This window comes from Penaeus monodon, chromosome 14 (assembly GCF_015228065.2).
Source record: "Penaeus monodon isolate SGIC_2016 chromosome 14, NSTDA_Pmon_1, whole genome shotgun sequence".
NCBI lineage: Eukaryota > Metazoa > Arthropoda > Malacostraca > Decapoda > Penaeidae > Penaeus > Penaeus monodon.
Genome location: NC_051399.1, coordinates 22,114,282 through 22,129,281, shown reverse-complemented (window position 1 = coordinate 22,129,281; position 15,000 = coordinate 22,114,282). Strand labels below are relative to the sequence as shown.

Genomic DNA, 15,000 nt, shown 5'->3' with positions numbered 1-15,000 from the left:
AATCTACGCAGTTTAAGAGGTACCATCGGCGGATTAGATGGATATCATAAATATTTCACCACACTGTTTACCTGCAACAGATAACAAAACACCACTGCATATATTCATTGACATTCGAATGCCAGCCTCTGGCGTTAATCGAGAACTTCCTCAAGAACTAATCCTTGCCCAACGATTATTAAATTTATACCCGGTTTAATGAACACAGTTTGGCCACAACCCACGTAGCCTCCAACCCTGATGAGCTTCATAATGCTCGCTCCAGCGTAGGAAACTCGCTTCTTTTGTTTATTATCCCGCCCAGACCAGACACTTATTGGACCTGATCCGGTACACAGGACCTCATTACCACGCTCTCTTAAATCAATAAATGTGGTTCTTATGCATGGTAAAAGGGTCTCGAATACTAACGTTATGGAGGATCACATTAGCTTTGATTAAATAAATATTGCGTCTTCAGTTCAATATATAATCCAGTTTTTACAAGCTTTGCTCTGAATAAATCAACGGACCCTTTAACCCAGATAATTAACAGTTCTGTTCAGCGACTCTACTCTCAGATAAGATACTATACCTACTTGCTTTTATAACTTACAGGTTCTTTTAGCGTCTATTTAATATGGCACCAGAGGGAAGGTTCCTGAAGTTTTACTTACTCGATGGTTTTGACCGAGACCTTAGCAGCCATGTTGTTGGTGAGGGCGTGTTGCTGGATGTGCAGGGCGGCCAACCGCAGTGCCACGTCGAACTGGAGCTCGGGCGCAAATCTCTCTTGGATCACGTCATTACAGCACTACGGAAGAAGTGGGTAGATATTGTATGTGCTAATGGCGTTACCTTTACCTGTATCTCGGTGTTTTAGTTCAGTAAATGTATAACCTGAGGAAATGGGAATAACTTTCTAGCGAGATGACGAATAATTTAGACCCAGGCCTTTCATTATTATAATTCAAAGACGCATTCTGTGTGTGGTTGAGTCTGTATACCTACATGTTCCTATGTTTATGCAGATTTCCATGCCTCTCTGAAGTTTACGTGCCATCCCTATGCCATAATGTGTAAGTTTTCCTACTAGTGGTAAATACCATATAATGAACCCGAAAAATGTTATCTCTGGAAGCACTAATTAGACATTCATCTCGCTGTTAACAAAAATGCAGAAAATACCTTAATACAACTTGGCAATGCACTGAGAAAGCAGCGAATCACTCTAAAGAGACAAGACTGCTTTAATCTACGCCGAGGCCTTCCTACACTTGTTATGTGCACACAAAAGCTTTCCGGGGACTTCTTTCAATCCCACGTAGAGGGACTCGGACATTCCGTGTCATGGCTTCTCTATACCTTCATCGGAATGCTAAATAATATTGTTTAAGAAGACTACAAGCAAGTTTTCACAGCAGATTATAAAATAAAAAACATCAGCAATCTATCTTGCTGATTCTTAAGATAGTAAGCATTATAGATTGGAGATAAGGGAAAAATAGACGAAAAAATAAAACTAGCTTCCGTGAAAAAAATTGGTAAAGAAATTATCTTTGTGAAAAAGGAACAGTTTGAAGAAAACTTCATACGCAGGCAACACTTTATTAAGGCATGCAAAGGAATAGCCATACAAACCTTTAGAACAATGATAAGCATCTAATAATATACAACATACTACGAGTACATATGATGAAACAAGAACCAACATTCTCTTTAGGAGCTGAGTAGAAACACGTACTTTAGAGATGACCATTAGTATCAACACCAAATAAATTTTCCAGGCGAAAAACTTTGTTCGTTTTTACAAAATTGCCTATAGGTGAGCGAGTTTGTCTTAGGGAAAGTTGTTAGTGTATGCACACGACCCAAAGTGGTTGGGAAACCACTTTTACCTCCGGAAAATTTTCCTTAACAGCTTCCAGAGAACATTCCAGCGAATATACTTCTTCATTATCCTCTTCACTTGCGCTAACAATTTTCTCACCATGCGCCACCTCAGGAAAACCTCACCTACCGCTCTTAATTTCTTCAGGTGTTTCATAATGAGCTCGATATTTCTGATGATAATAGCTACTATCTTCAGTCTCAAGGCCCATTTCCCGAGTGACTTTAATCTCGCTAGGATATACAGCAAAAACCGCAGCTGGTACAGCAGCTGCACCAATTTACGGTAGTTCCACAGCCACTTACCCATACTCTTCCAAGACGGCCTCTTAAACAAAACCAGAGACCTTGCTGGCCCGGGGTAAAGGTATTGGACGGGACCGAGAAAAACAGAGGAAGGAGTAAGGGGAACGACCTGTTCTACATTACAGCCGGTAAGAATCAGAAGTGCACGAGACCAAAGGAAGGATGAGCATGCGACATCCCTGGCTACTAAGGATGGAAGAGTGGGATTACAGTCGGTAAAAGCTAATGAAGGAGCATCTAAGGTCAGCGACCCCCGGAGAAAGGGTGACTGACCGATACTCCCGCCTCGACAGAAAGCCTCAAGACAGGCATCTACGTGATTAAGGCCGGGACCACAGGTGGAGGGTGAGGGCGAGTGCCATGGTAAGGTGCAAAAGTTCCTGAAGTGAACCAGAGGAAGAAAGCTCTCTGGCAAGCCTAGTGCCGGTGCGAGGGAACCGCTTGTCGATCCCACGCAGCCATTTACCTGGAGGTAAAGATACTCGAAGGCCATCGAGTCCTTTCTCAGCAAATCGTAGGCGTCGCGGGGGACGAAGGTCACACGGTACAGGCATCTCAGATGCTGAGCGCCTGGACGTGCTGCAATCTGGAACATTTAAAAATAATAATCATAGTACTACAGATTAAAGTAACAATGATAATGTAATAGTAAATACTATTCAAATATATCTGACCCAGGAGAAGAATTGTCGACTCACCCTGGAGAGTGTCTCCTTTGGGTCTAAGATGGTAAGTTTATTCCTTCTGAGGCTCTTGACATGTTCTACCACCAGAGAGAAGTGTTCGGGGCACTTAATGCCCAGCTTTTGGTGGAGGGAGTCCAGCACGTCGCCCACCGTCGTGCTGGAGTCGTATTTGAATGACTTAGTTTGGCCATTTTCCAGGAACACTTTCAGGACGTTGGGCATGAAGGGCGTGGTTGACTCGCTCGAATTGAAGTTGGACGGCTGCGGGAGGACAAGGAACCGAAATTATATGAAACACAGGACATAAAGCAACGCACAGCAAAGCAAATGAATGTGACTCCAAAGTGTCATACGCAGGCATTCCGAGAACAACTTACAGAATACGATGGCGATCCGTTGATATCGACGCTCTCGGCAAACCTGACCCTGGAGGGGTTGTTCTTCAGCCGCTGCTTTTTGGCGGCGCTCAGCAGGGCCGACTTCCGCTCCGACTGTTGGGGGAAATTAAGGGTTACTAAGAGCCGAGACAATGTGTCATTCACAAAGATTTATTATAAGAATCTGCGGTAAAACTGCACTGTATTTCAATCACACCCCAAGAGAATTTTGGCTGTACGACAACTTCTACAAAGAAATCACATTAATAGAAACATGATTCATTACTAACGACTGTTTCCCGATCTGTTTCCTCCTCCAGTCTCTGTTCATCAGTTCAACCAATAAAGCTAGCTCATCTGGACTCGATCACTTCCCTTCCCTCTTCAAGATCCCATCACCACCCCCTCCTTCTAGACCCCATCGCCCCCCTCCCTCTTTGACCCCACCACTCCCGGGTTCAGCGCAACAAAACTTGGATTAATTACTCATTCCAACAGCTTTAAGTCAAACACATATCTGAACGAAACGGAAAAGCTTTGAATCGCTGAGACAGGACGTTCTCTCCGGTCAGAATATGAGGATGGGGTTCAAAGAAACAATACAAAGACAAATTAGTTGCTGTGTTTGCCCGGCGGCCGTGTATGTGATTGGATCATAAGGTCACAGGTCACGAGCGTGGTGGTGCGTAGAATGACGTGGTACAGTGCACTGTGGTGCAATATGAATGTTGCACTCTGCCAGTGTGGTGTGTCACGGACATGTACCGTGTTACATGGTGGGTATTTTGGCAAGATACAGTATGATGCATTGAAGAGAAGTTTATTGTGGCATGGTGTAATGTGATGTGGAGAGCTATGGACATAGGACAACTTAGCTTTTTTCTACGTTGTTAAGAAAAGTGGCGGAGCTGCGCGATGGTGCAGTGCGGTGTAGGGAAGGGGACTAGACCCTGGTAAAGTGAAGTGTTGCATGTACTCGTACATGGAGAGTAGAGTAGAGTTTCGGCGTGCGGGGGAGTAGGGAGGGAGGGAGGGAGGGAGGGAGGAGGGAGGGAGGAGAGAGAGAGAGAGAGAGAGAGAGAGAGAGAGAGAGAGAGAGAGAGAGAGAGAGAGAGAGAGAGAGAGAGAGAGAGAGAGAGAGAGAGAGAGAGAGCAGAGACGGCGATACCCGAAGCGGAACGTAAGGCCAATGACGGCCCGAGGGTTGATGGTGATAGTCTGGCCGCGGACGTCTCTGTGTCGCAGACGTGGGCACGTGGATCCGGGAAAAGTTTCTCATCCCGGACAAAGTTTTCTCATTAAAGCTCAATAAATTCGTCAAGCAACAGTCTTTCTCCCGCAAGCAAATATTCAGAAAAGACCATAACAGATTTACAACGGAAACTTTGTCGATGAATCCGCGAAAGTATTGAGGAATTCTTTAAAATAAAATGATACGCAGATCCGGGACATGACCGGCTATATTCGCCGCCACATGAGCAAGTAAATACAAACCACAGATTGTGTTTTCTTGGCTAATTCCCATGTTTAACATCCAGCCTTTTGTTCCTTCATACCTGTATATCCTCTGAGGAAATGCACGCTGCCACCGAGAAAGACAAATTGGCATTGTTCTCTCTAACGTTACAGCCAAAAGCAAGACTGACGAATGCGGGCAGTGCCAGTCACAGGAGGAGGAGAGGAGGAGGAAAAGTGGGTGAGAGAAGGGAAGAAGTGGGAAGATCCGAAGCGGGTGTGGGAAGGGAAGAAGAGGTAGGAGGCGAAGCGGCGGAAGGAAGGGAAGGAAGAAGAGGGAGAGGGAAGAGAAGAAGAATGAAGAGAAGTGTGAGAGGGGAGGGAAGAAGAGAAGAGGGGGAGGGAAAAAAAGAAGAGGGAGCGGAGCGGAAGAGAAGGGCAAGCGAAAAGAAAAAGGAGGAGGGAGAAGTAGAAAAGGCGAAAGAGAAGGAAGAAAGAGGAAGGAAAAAGTAGAAGTGGGGAACAGGGAAGACAAAAAGTGAAAAAGCGAAGGATAGAACAGGGAAAAGAGGAGAAACAGAAGGCGGTTGCTGTTGAAGAGGGAAGAGGACATGAAGAGGAAGAAGAGAATAAGAGAGAGGCATAAGAGGGAAAAGGAAAAAGGAAAATGGGAAAGGGAGACGCAGAAGAGACAGGGAATGAAAGAGAAGTGGGATAGATGGAATGGGCAGAAGAAGGAGAGGCTGGGAGGGAAGGAGAAGAAGTGGGAAAGACGAAAAAGACGAAATCAGAGACGGAAGAGCAGGAGGTAAAATTGGGGAAGGGGAGAGGAGAATAAGGGAAATGAGAGAACCGGGAAAGAAAAAAGGTAGATATCGGAAAGGCATGGAGTCGGAGAGGGGAAAAGAATAAAACAAAATATGAGAGAAAGAGAATACAGACGAAAAAGAAAGGAAGAGTGAACAAATGGCATTGGCAGGGGTGGATTGTGGCGATGTGTAAAGCTATCGCGATATAACAGCTGTGAATGGCATGTAGAAATAGCGTTCGCCGAATATTCGCAACGCTCCGAGTGACTTCCTTAACTTCAGCAATTTAGTTTCGATATTTCCGGGCTTTGCAGCGTCCGCAGCCGGATTTGCTCTGAAAATGATTTTCTTTGTCTGCCCTCAAATCTCTTTCGCCGCATTATTTTCCAAGATAATCAAACCTCAGACTTAACGGCCCTGAAACTGCAATGAACAGTGAATGGGAAACTTAGGTAACAACCGTAAGGAAGACCAAAGTCAGCCAATGCAGGAAAGTTCGCTTCCAATATCTGTCACGATTAAATCAGTTGGCAGATATAACGGATGAGACACCAATATCCAATATGAAACGCTCGAGTGACAGCTTAGCAGTAATTGGCAAAATTTTACACCGGTGCCGCGATGACTGTGTCCCGCTGATCTAATATCATCATTATACAACTCATTACCGGAAAAGGAGCTCTTCCTCCATCCGCTGAAGTCGGGCTAATTGTTAGGGTGATTATGAGCCGCTCACTGAAGCATTACCTTACCAGATAAGAAATTAATCGTCTCCCTTCCGGTAATCACTCTTCTAGGGCGCTGTGCTCCATATGCTTCAAGATTTTATGCATCCAGGGACGGAAGAGGCGACGAGGGGCATCAAGATGATCCTTCAGAGGGTCTGGATGGCAGTGTATAGGAAAGCGGAGATCGATCACGGAAAGAGACACGGAATTATCTTCATGGTTTTTAGGAATGAGGAGTTCTCCTTCAAGATCTGCGAGGAGGGGGCTCTCTCCTTATAAGGAGGAGTAAAGATAAAAGTATATTCCGCCGAGCAGCGACATGAGTGACGACGGCAATTACAAGAACAGGGAGGAATCAAGTTGGGATCACGTGATAAAGAGTCGCGGTAAAGGTCACCAGGACGACCCGGGAAGTTCTTGGGGTGAGGGTGGCGCGACGTTCATACTACGCGATGAAATATGAAGGAAACGAGGCAGTGTACTGCGAGTATGCGTGAAGGGAGGAAAGAGCATTAGGGTATTTGAGGTATGAGGAATGGAACGAGAGAATGGATGGGGATACACGAAACTGCTTGAAAACTACTTTATAAAAATCCTCACTGGGGAACCGTGTCTCTGCGATATAATAGTGGAATCCTCGTGGAAATCTCATTATAAAAAGCTGCGCGGGTGAGGCCGGAGAGAAAAGACTTAGAGTGAATAGAAGGTCTGCGAGCGAGAGGGGGAAAGTAAGACAACACAGGTGAAGGGAAGGAAGCGGAGACACATTCTCCACAGCAAGCATGTCTCGGAGCAGCCAAAATGTCCTTTACTATATCAAAAGAAGTTAGACAAGGAAGTGAATTTTAAAAAAAGTGATTAAAGAAAAGAAACGAAAAGAAAATATCTTTTTTAGTCCCACTAATACGCTGATGCACATCCCTTCTACAAGAGAAAAAATATAAGAATCGAGAAAAACCGACAGGAAAAAAGCTCCATAGTGAAGAAGAAAAAAGAAAGCAGTTGCAGAATTGGCTGAGTCTTGGGTCGCGAATTCCACGCAACAAAGTTCGGCATACGACCTGTAAGATCATTTGGCCGAAAGAAATGTTCATAAAGAGAGGGAAAGATTAAGTGAGTTATTCCTGGACGTGGCAGCCCCTTTATCAATAAGACGATAAGGCCTTTGATTCGACCCCAGAACAGCCACCCCCTATGGGAGAACAATATTCCATACGAGGCTGAATTTGACAGAGAGAGAGAGAGAGAGAGAGAGAGAGAGAGAGAGAGAAGAGGAGAGAGAGGAGAGAGGAGGAGGAGGAGGAGAGGAGAGGGAGAGGAGAGGGAGGAGGGAGGGAGGAGGGAGAGAGAGGAGAGAGAGAGAAGAGAGAGAGAGAGAGAGAGAGAGAGAGAGAAGAGAGAGAGAAGAGAAGAGGAGAGAAGAGAGAAGAGAGAGGAGAGAGAGAGAGAGAAGAGAGAGGAGAAGAGAGAGGAGAAGAGAGAGAGAGGAGAGAGAGGAGAGAGAGAGAGAGAGAGAAGAGAGAAAAGAGAGAGAGAGAAGAGAGAGAGGAGAAGGAGAGAGAGAGAGAGAGAGAAGAGAGAGAGAGAGAAGAGAGAGAAGGAGAGGAGAGAGAGAGAAAGAGAGAGAGGAGAGAAGAGAGGAGAGAGAGAAAAGAGAGAGAGAGAGAAGAGAGAGAGAAAAGAGAGAGAGAGAGAGAGAGGAATGAGGGGAGAGAGAGAGAGAGAGGAATGAGGGGAGAGAGAGAGAAGAGAGAAGAGAGAGAGAGAGAGAGAGAGAGAGAGAGAGAGAGAGAGAGGAGAGAGAGAAGAGAGAGAGAGAGGAGAGAGAGAGAGGAGAGACGTGGTCAAACAAATGTCACTTGCTCAAAAAACATTACAAATTGACTCAAGACCACGCAATTACCATCACGACCATCGAACGCATACATTCTCCCCTTTCCCTGTCGCCCCTGCCCCTGTCTCCGCCCCTGGCTTGGCACGCTGGCAGGGAGAGTCTTCAGACGCTTCTGGAGGTCGCGCTTTAAATTCCTTGCGTCACACGGAGTTGACCCAGCCCGACCCGTGAAATGAATGTACTGTCTTGCGGGAGACTAATGAGAGATTCCTTTGGCCCCGAGGGAGAATTGCGGCGGAAGCCACCGGGAGGGGGGAATGGGGAAAGGAAGGGAAGGGGGGCGAGGGGAAGGGAGGGATTGGATCTCTTGCCTCCCCTCGCCTCAAAGCCTGTGATACACGGCATGACAACGCATGATAAACTCTATGAAATGCCTTTCTTTCTGTTGCTATTTCTAGATCGCGTACTGGGAACTGTAAACAGGCCGTGTTTATCTTTCCGAATTGGAAATATCGCCTTTTGTCAAGGGACAAACGATGACCTCCAGCATGATCAAAAAGCGACTCCTGCTGTGATCATTGTAGCGAGTGTGCAATACAAGCGTTTATTCTGGGCTCGAACTCCGTGCGGCTCGACAATATAGCACCAATGAAACAATTTCTGATGGAAATTCCAACGGAAAAAATATTAATAATTTCGATACTTCCTGTTTAAGGTGAGTTAGCGAGGATGAACACAGTGTAATATAAGAATAACGTTGACAATGATAACCAGAATAGAAAAAAACACCATTTTCCAGACTGGTGATGTCAGTGATATATTTCAATTCAACACAGAAATACGATCTGGAATATTTTGAAGTTCATTTTTCCCGTCGAAAATATATATCTAAAAGGAAAGCAGTGCGAATTTTCCTGTTGATATGGATAATTCTTTTCGCACTGTGTCAAAAACGAAAGAAAAAAGATTTCCTATTTAGTGAGCGACTGCATCATTTTAAACCGTTTGTGAGCGCGTCTGCCTTGCGTATCAAACATAACGGAGTATTTTGTGATGAAATCATCTCTCCAATAAAGATGCAGTGTTTAGTTCACCGCAAAATCAAATTAATTAGTATCTAATTCAATCACGTATGTATCATATTAGCGAGTATCCAACATGGAATATAATTCATCATGTCGAACCAATGTAGAGGAAAAACTATATACTCTCTACCTGCCTCCATTTTGAACCGTGTACACTCAATTTCACAATATGAAGTCAGGGGCTTTAAAACAACATAAATGAAGAAACGCCCCCCCCCCCCTCGCCCTCACTTGTTACAGCGAAGAGGTTCTCCCACCTGCACTTGAAGCCCGGACGCCACTCCTTCCATTAATTGCTCCTAATACTGATGCTTGAGTCCCGTTTAATGATTTTACAACCTCTTCTCGACCCCGACCGATCCCCCTTCCCCCTCTCTTTCCCAAGTCCCACAAGTCCTTCCTCCTTCTTGATCAAAGCGACCATTTTTCATCCCAACATGGAAAGTCGCCACAAGCGGAATTAACCCTAATGGCCATTCTTGATTACCTCGTTCTTAAATAATGAGGCAATTCCAGTGTATGTGCCGTTTTGACACTAAAAAGAGCGTTTCCTTTGTTGTTCTACCTGACACAAACAAGTAACGAGAAGGGGGGGTAGGGGAGGACGAGAGCGGGAGGGGAGGAGAAGGAAGGGGAAGTCCACACTGCAGGTCCGCCCCCCCCCCACTCCCCGACCGTTCATTACGTGTGTTTGTGCGACTGGGAAGTGTGGGCGGGATATGTATGCATCAGAGGGACTACGAGAACAGGGTGTTGATGAGACTATCTGTGTCGGTGGGAACGCGACACTGGGGAGCAGAGTGGGGAGTGTGCATCAGTGGGCAAATTTGTGGGAGGGTTCTGTGTAGGCAGCGGTGGGGAAAATACGAATGGATTTGGTAAACGGGTCGAGGAGCACTCGGTTTCGACTACGAGCGGGCCGTCATGAAGGTGTGCTCACCAGCAGGAATCCACTAGTATGGATGCGGTGTGCCGTAAGCTCGAGGGCTCATGGGCGCGATAAATGTGGTGAGAATGCGTAAGTGGAAAAAGACATAACCCTCTTTCACAGGCGACTACCTCATCTGGCATGTTCCTTGCTCCATGATCCAGATGTAATTACCTCGTCCGTGCCGTTATTTCCAACTAACAGCGTGGGTAAATTTCGCAAAACTAGTGACTTTTTTTAAGACTACATGTGCATCATTTTAAAAACACAATTCAAATCTTTAGGAACAAGGACGCACTTTCTGCAACGTGTCAAAAATATACGATAGACTTTAACGTTAGAAATGCTTGCAATTAGCTTGTGTTTTACCGTATCAGTCGGATATGCTACCACAAGTCAAAACTAACCAACGGAACTCCCCACCTCCCTTCAAGAGCTTACAAGAGATGGTTCCCGTTTGGCCTCCATCACCCATTCCCAGTCACGTGCCGTACTGCACTGGAATGAGTAGGAATGAGCCAATCTTGTGCCCGAATAAATATGAACGGCATGACCCATTTCTGGGGATAACAAGCATTGAAACCTACAAGGAAATGCGCTTTGCACCGGGTTTCAGACCGAAACTGGGCCGCATACTGGCTTTTCAATAATAATTTCAACGGTGGAGCTTTTCGCTTTATATCATAGAGCCCTAATAGAGACATACATACATACATACATACATACATACATACATACATACACACATACACACATACATACATGAATATATATATATATATACACAAACACACACACGCGCACACAAACACACGCGCGCGCGCACCACACACACACACACACACACACACACACACACACACACACACACACACACACACACACACACACACACACACATATATATATATATATATATATATATATATATATATATATATATATATATATATATAGTGGGAAGGAGCGAAAACAAAAAAAAAAATGATCCTCCATCAAAAAAGAAAAGCACGAGAAAAAGAGAGACAGAGAGAGATATGGGGTAGGACGGAGAAAGGGAATGCACAAGAACTAACAACAAACAATCGAGTTAAGAATAAGGTCTGCCCTGCACGTGGCGGTGCAGCCACAATCACTCACGTTGTCCAGGGGCGGCTGCGTGACGGTGAGTTGGACGCGGTCCTTGCATGACCTGACCAATTGGATCACGTGGTCCCGGGGCGCCTTCTTCACGTCCTCACCGTTAATCATGAGGATCTGGTCCCCGGGAAGCAGCTTCTCCACGCTGGGGCCGCCCTCCGTCACGAACCTGTGGGGGAGGAAGAAGAATTTGTACTTCGTCTCATAGGAGAAAAGGGCGGGCCACAGCCTTGGTGGGGGAGGGGGAACCCGTAACTTATGCTGAAGTGGCGTAAGTCAATACTTTAGTCCAACTTTCTGGCCGCTAAGGCGTAGCGCAGAGGCCATAGGCGTGCGGCAAAGACGGCTGACGGCCCTAGAAGGAGGCGGGGCAGATCCCTTCAAAAGAGTTAAGTGGAGGTGCAGACCCGACAGGCGAGAAACACACCATTAAATTGTGTTCCTGAAAACGGGGCTGAAAGATAAACACAAAATTGAACCTAACTACTAAATGAAATACGTACGAATATAATAGTATTTTCTGTGCTTTCGATATGTGCCATTTTTGTAGGATTTACCGGTGATCAGTAACCATCACTGATAAATCAGCTTTAGGTAAGATTAGCAGAACAGAAGATATAGACAGCAAATTTAATTTTCCCTTCACAAGTTTTCAAGAAAATAATTTACACTGACTTAGTTCACTGTCTTTCTGGTTTGTTGAAAATAAGAATCATAATATTATAAAGCAATGCATTTACATGCCAAATACCAAAAGAATCGGTTCCTTTTCCTAAGCACCAACTTAAGCAACACCGATCATCAGGAAAGCCTCCCACCCATCAATTTCACTCTGCACCATTTTCCCGCAACGCGAATCTAACGAACTTAGTTCAGGAACTCCGAATATCAATCACCATTCATTTGCAGCATAACCCCCATTCCCATAACTGCCCAAGGCTTTCTGTCCCGGAATCAGTGACTGTAAATCAAGAATGTCAGTCTGATCGAAAATTATGATCTATAATGGGGCTTTTAACCCTAAAGGTCCACTTCAGAATGTCATAATGCAGTGCATCTTTCTATGCAATGTCTGAAGTATCACTCAGGAAAAAACGCGGCGGTGTTGCTTGCGGTCCTCTGGTTAAGAGAGTATTGGGTGTGTGAGTGTTTGTACACACACACAAACACACAGACACACGACACACACACAGACACACACACACACACACACACACACACACACACACACACACACACACACACACACACACACACACACACACACACACACACACACGCACACACACACATACACACACATACACACATGTGTGTGTGTGTATATATGTGTGTATATATATATATATATATATATATATATATATATATATATATATATATATATGTATATATATATATTATATATATATATATATATATATATATATATATATGTATATGTATGCACATACACATATATACATATATACACACACACATACACACATACGTATACATATACTTATATGTATACATACATACATATATAAAACACACACACACACACACACACACACACACAAAACACACACACAACACACACACACACACACACACACATATTATATATATATAAAATATATATATATATATAATATATATATATATATATATATATATATATATATATATATATATATATATATAAACACATACACGTAACTGTGTTATGTATCTATACACATATAAACACGAGAGCAAAAAGGCAGCAGCCACATAAATATTCCGCCTCCGCCGCGCTCCGGACTTGTGATTGCTTTAGCGTAACTCCCCGCGTGCAAATGGGCATCCCAGTATCAGCGTAATGTAATTCCGTTCTGTTGACATCACATCTAAAATTCCAAACCGATTAAGGTACACGCGAGAACAAGGATCAGGAGAGTTATGCAGATTACGGCGAGGATCCCAGTTATCGGGAGAGTGGATCGCGAACAGCGGGGAAGGAGAGCAGACGACAAGAAACGGGAGAAGGGACATGAGAATAAAGGGAGACGGGGGATGAAGTAAATAAGCGCGAGACAAGATGATGCAAGTCGGAATGGATGGGGAGGAGAGGAGGACCTTGAGAAATGTGAGAGATATACGAGGAGATTAACATCAAGTAAAAGAGTGGAACGTATATATGACCGAAAGTTTTGAGAAATTATAAGAAGGAATCAAGAAGGAATGGGATGCAGGCAAAGGGAGAATAATGGGATATGAATATGCAGTGGGTGATGAACAGACCAAAAAGAGTTTTACCAAAGTCTAAAAGGCACGGGGCAATCACATGAAGATGCTAAAAGGGATACTGAGGCATAAAATGAAACGAAGGAGGAGGCAGGGGAGACATCGATACATACACATAGAAAATAAAACTGTTAAAGCAGAAACGAAATAAAAACTTGATGTTTCGACATCGTCAAGAGTTCCTCATTAGATGAAGTAGGAACTGAAATACATACAGAGATGTAGAGAGCGAATTACACAGAAGAGAGAGAGAGAGAGAGAGAGGAGGGGAGACGAGAGAGGGGAGAGAGAAGAGAGAGAGGGGAGAGAGAGAGAGGAGAGAGAAGAGAGGGGGGGGGGGATGAATGGATGGATGGATGGAGGGGGGGGGAGGGGGAGAGGGAGGGAGGAAGGGGGGGAGGGAGGGAGGGAGGGAGGGAGGGAGGGAGAGAGAGAGAGAGAGAGAAGAGAGAGAGAGGAGGAGAGAGGAAGAGAGAGAGAGATAGAGAGAGAGAGAGAGAGAGAGAGGAGGGAAAAGAGAGGGGGGGGGAGAAAGAGAGAGAGAAGGAGAAAAGAGGAGAGAGAAGGAGAAAGAAAAGGGGAGAAAGGAAAAAGGAAAAAAGAAGGGAAAAAAGAAAGAAGAAAAAAGAGAGAAAGAGAAAGAAAGAAGAAAAGGAAAAGGAAAGAGAGAGAGAAGGAAAGGAAAAGAGAGAGAGAAGAGAAGAGAAGAGAGAGAGAAAAGAGAAGGGAGAGAAGAGAGAGAGAGAGAGGAGAGAAGAGAGGGAGAGAGAGAGAAAGAGAGAGAGATGGGGAGGAAAGGGGGAGGGAGGAGGGGAGGGAGGGGGGGGAGGAGGGAGGAGAGGGAGAGAGAGAGGAAGAGGGAAGAGAAGAGAGAGAGGGAAGAGAAGAGAGAGAGGGAGAGAAGAGAGAGAGAGAGAGAAACTAGAGAAGGATGAGGAGGAGAGGGAGAGAGGGAGAGGAGAAGAGAGAGAGAAAGAGAGGGGAGGGAGGGGAGAGAGGGAAAAAAAGAGAGAGAGGAGAGAAAGAGAGAGAGAGATAAAAGGGGGGGAGAGGAGAGAGAGAAAGAGAGAGGGAAGGAGAGGAGAGGGGGAAAAGAGGAGAGAAAAAGGAGGAGCGAGAGAGAAGGGAGGGAAAAGGGGGAGGAGGGAGGGGGGAAGAGAAAAGAAAAAGAGAGAGAAAAGAGAGAGAGAGGGAGAAGGAGAGGAGAGGGGAGAGAAGGAAGAGGAGAGAGAGGAGGGGGGAAGGGAGGGGGGGAGGAAGGGGGGAGGAGGGAGGGAGGGGGAGGGAGAAGAGAGGAGAGAAGAGGGAGAGAGCTGAGAGAGAAAGGGGAGAAAAAAGGGGGGGGGGAAGGGACGGAAAAGGGGGAAAGGGGGAGAGAGGAAAAAGAGGAGGGGAAAAAGAAGGGAAAGGGGGAGGGGGGGGAAAGAGAGAGAGAGATGGAGGGAAGGGGGAGAGAGGAAGAGAAAGAGGGGGAGTGGGGGGGGAGAGATGGGGGGGGGGAGAGAGAGAGAG

General features: G+C 45.4%; 1 protein-coding gene across 1 annotated transcript in view; it reads right to left on the bottom strand.

Moving 5' to 3' along the window:
• The window catches only part of LOC119580978, a 213,292-nt gene that overhangs the window by 110,406 nt on the left and 87,886 nt on the right, over positions 1-15,000 (bottom strand). Inside the window, 5 exon segments of the mRNA XM_037929227.1 lie at positions 657-793; positions 2,642-2,761; positions 2,874-3,122; positions 3,239-3,352; positions 11,218-11,386. Coding sequence (XP_037785155.1) covers positions 657-793; positions 2,642-2,761; positions 2,874-3,122; positions 3,239-3,352; positions 11,218-11,386 — 789 coding nt within the window.